Below are 3248 nucleotides of genomic sequence, written 5' to 3' on the forward strand. Positions count from 1 at the left end.
CTGATTTTTATGAATGATTTTTACATAAAGTCTAAGATTTTCTAGAATTCTGTAAAAAAAATGTAATTATTAATAAAAATATACACTTTTCTATTAATTACAATAATTAGTAAAAATATAGTGAATTGTATTTGGGATAAGTAAAAGAGATTGTACAAAGTGTGTAAATAGTAAATTCTAAAATTTTCTACAATTCTGTAAAAAAAATGTTGAAATTTCAATAATTAGTAAAAATATAGTAAATTTGTTAAATTGTCTCAATTTTTTTTTATATATTTTCTTCTAAAATCTTCACTTGATTACATTTCTTGCTTTCAATCATTTATAAATTGCTTCAATTACATCTTTAATATAGTAAAAATTGAAGCAATTTTGGAATTGAAATGTTGCCAAATAATCACTCTTTCAGCATTGTTATTTCGAAGTTGAAAGCTACGTGTTTCTTCGATTTAAACAACAACAACAACAACAATGTGGAAACTTATTTGGTTTTCTGTTTGGATTTGTACGTTTCCGAGAATTTTTACGCACCATAAAATCCAATCGACCCAAATTTATTATTGTTATTATAAAAAATAATCGATGTGTTTCGTTTCTTTATATTTTATTATACAACACGTTTAAATATATTACATAGTTATAAATAATTGTCTATAATTAAGCGGCGTATCCGCCGTGTATATTCGATCCGGAAACGCGGAATCCGTGTATCGGATCGGAGACGTAATGGACGGTTTGAAGGATACCGTTAGCGTCGATGTAAGAGTATCCTCCTTTGGTAACACCATCAGCACTTTTCGTTTCACTCTTCGAGCTCAATGGACCTGCATAACCGTAGGTGTATTGGCCGTAGTTGTCTTGAGCGTGATACTGCGAGCTGAGGGCTGGGGCGTAAGAGATGTGAGCCGAGGGTTGAGGGATGAACGGAGCCGGCGCCACCTGTTGGTAGTGGATGGGAACGACGTGTCCGTGGAGTTGGGCAGGGCTGAAACGGATTGCGGCGTCTCTAGCCTTGATGGTTTCAACTGCTGCCAAATGCTCAGCTCTAGCCTTGACGACTTCAGGAAGATCCTGCACGGGTTGTGGAACGAATTGCTGTTGTTGATGTAACGCCCTTTGGACTGCGGCGAGATGTTGCGCTCTAGCCAAAACCACTTCTGGTAAATCTTGCACTGGTTGTACTGCTCCGAAAGGCACTGCAACCGGATTCGAGTAAGCGACTCTAGCTAATCCGTGCTCGGCTTTGATGGCTTCGAAGTCAGCAAGATGTTTGGCTTTGGCGTAGGCAACATCCGGAAGGTCTTGAGGGAGATTCGTCGCGGCCACTCTGAATCCGTGGATGGGATCCGCCACGTAGCTGACGGATTGCAAATAACCGTTGGAATCTATGTAGGAGTATCCTCCTTGGGTGACGCCATCGGCGGTTTTGGTTTCGCTTTTGCTGGAGGTTGGTGTTGAGTATCCGTAGGTGTACTGGCCGAAGACGTCTTGGGCGTGGTACTGCGATTGAACCGGATGGGCGTACGGTGTAATCCCGATGGTCACTCCGCCGTGATGCACGTACGAGGACTGGACTGTGACCAGAACCGCAGCTATAACCTGAAAACCACGTAAAACCTTAACATCTCTTCAGGTATCTAATTATGTAAATTATCTTGTTACCTGGATTGATAATGTTATTGACACCATGGTGCGCTTCTAATGAAAGAACTCGCGATAATGTTGAGCATCTGTCCTCGATCGAGTCCTTTTATAAGCGCCCCGCCCTGTCGCAAACACACACACGCACGTATACTCACACTTCTTCTGCAAGGAGGAGAATCAATCATTCCGATTTGTGCAGGTTCATTGCCGCCTTTTGAAGAGCCAAGGACGAGGCTCCAATGTTCCGGTAGGCTGCGATGAGGAAAAAGTGAAAACTGGTGCAAAACCGAGCGGGATTCCAGCCGCTCGTGACCTTGGAACGAAAGACTGTTACGCCATCAAAGACGACGACAACATCAGCAACAGCAGCAACAACTGCTTCCTGCTCTTGCCGTTGTCATCGTCTGCAGAAACCGGACAATTAGATCTCGTTCGAGCGATCCTAGGAATGACCATTGTGCAAAGAGAGGCGTTTTCATGCATCGATGTTTACTAATGGAAGCAATTACACACAGTATGATTCAATCGAGTCATATGAGGCGTCTTTGGATGAGGACAAGAAATAAGTTACGTCGCATCCATTCATCACAAGGACGCAACAATAAAATGTTACTTAATTAGAACCGCTTTGTTTGCAAGGACTTTACATATTTATTCATATTATGCTGCATCAAGTATTAAGTAATCGCAGCAGTCATTTCAGTTTCCATAGTAACCAATTGGTGCAAGTAGCTGTCATTAATATGTCACCTGTCAATTATATAGTAACATTTCATGGATTCATTCAATTATTATTGAAAACTTCAATTCTCATTTAGCAGAGTGAAATATTCATACGTCATACGGAGACCTGCCAATTGAGTTTCAATAACAACCGATTACATAATAACGTCAGTTGACGCATCTAAATGTCATTTATGTCTCATGTCAATTATAGATCGAAGAAACTTAGTTTAGAAAAATTCATAATTTGTTATTAATTTTTGATTATTTCCAATCAAAATTAAAAATTCTATAGTAATATCGATATGAAAGAGAAATTGAATAATTAAAAATGTATGTGCAATAATAATAATAATAATAATAAAATTGGAATATGCGGAGTTCCATATAGATAGATTATCGTATCAGGATTGTTGCAATTATAACGTGAAACGCCCGGTTGGATAACACATTATTACGTCTTAATAATACAAATTGGAGCGGATTCTAATAGAAATCCGAATGGTCCGAGGCTTCGCTTAGCGTTTTGTATGCGTAGCTATGCATCATCAATCAGAAGGTTGTGGTAACAGCGTGTTGCAGCAATTTTATTAGAAATTAATTTGCATCGACATACACTTCCAATTAAAATGAAAAATTGTAGAAATATGTGCAATTATTAACAATGCAAAATATGTATTAATTTCACGATTTTTAGTAATTAATTAATATAGTTTTTGAGATATTTTCAAAATGTCAATATTATGAAACTATTATCAATTTGACGTTTAACATCTATCAATTTGACACTAATTACAATATTAGTTAAAAATGGTGTCCCAAAATTAATCGGGCTTTTCCGAACATTCTCATTTCAAATTTTCAACTTTGAACGCGTATTA

General features: G+C 38.0%; 1 protein-coding gene across 1 annotated transcript; it reads right to left on the reverse strand.

The window, feature by feature from the left end:
- Positions 1-587: 587 nt before the first annotated feature.
- LOC108569178 lies at positions 588-1762 on the reverse strand. Its single transcript, XM_017930642.1, has 2 exons — positions 1663-1762; positions 588-1599 (listed from the first exon to the last, which is right to left on the reverse strand). The coding sequence occupies exons 1-2, from the start codon at positions 1687-1689 to the stop codon at positions 658-660; spliced, it is 969 nt and encodes a 322-aa protein (XP_017786131.1). The 5' UTR covers positions 1690-1762; the 3' UTR covers positions 588-657.
- Positions 1763-3248: the final 1486 nt, after the last annotated feature.

The sequence above is a fragment of the Nicrophorus vespilloides genome, unplaced genomic scaffold (genome assembly GCF_001412225.1).
Source record: "Nicrophorus vespilloides isolate i.1.1-1 unplaced genomic scaffold, Nicve_v1.0, whole genome shotgun sequence".
NCBI classification, from domain to species: domain Eukaryota; kingdom Metazoa; phylum Arthropoda; class Insecta; order Coleoptera; family Silphidae; genus Nicrophorus; species Nicrophorus vespilloides.

What these genes read in the sequence shown, in the direction of transcription:
- LOC108569178 (XM_017930642.1), bottom strand. Translation starts at nt 1,689, where the DNA reads ATGGTGTCAATAACATTATCAATCCAG. An exon ending in CAATAACATTATCAATCCAG is followed by an intron (nt 1,600 to 1,662) that starts GTAACAAGATAA and finishes CGTGGTTTTCAG; the next exon opens with GTTATAGCTGCGGTTCTGGT.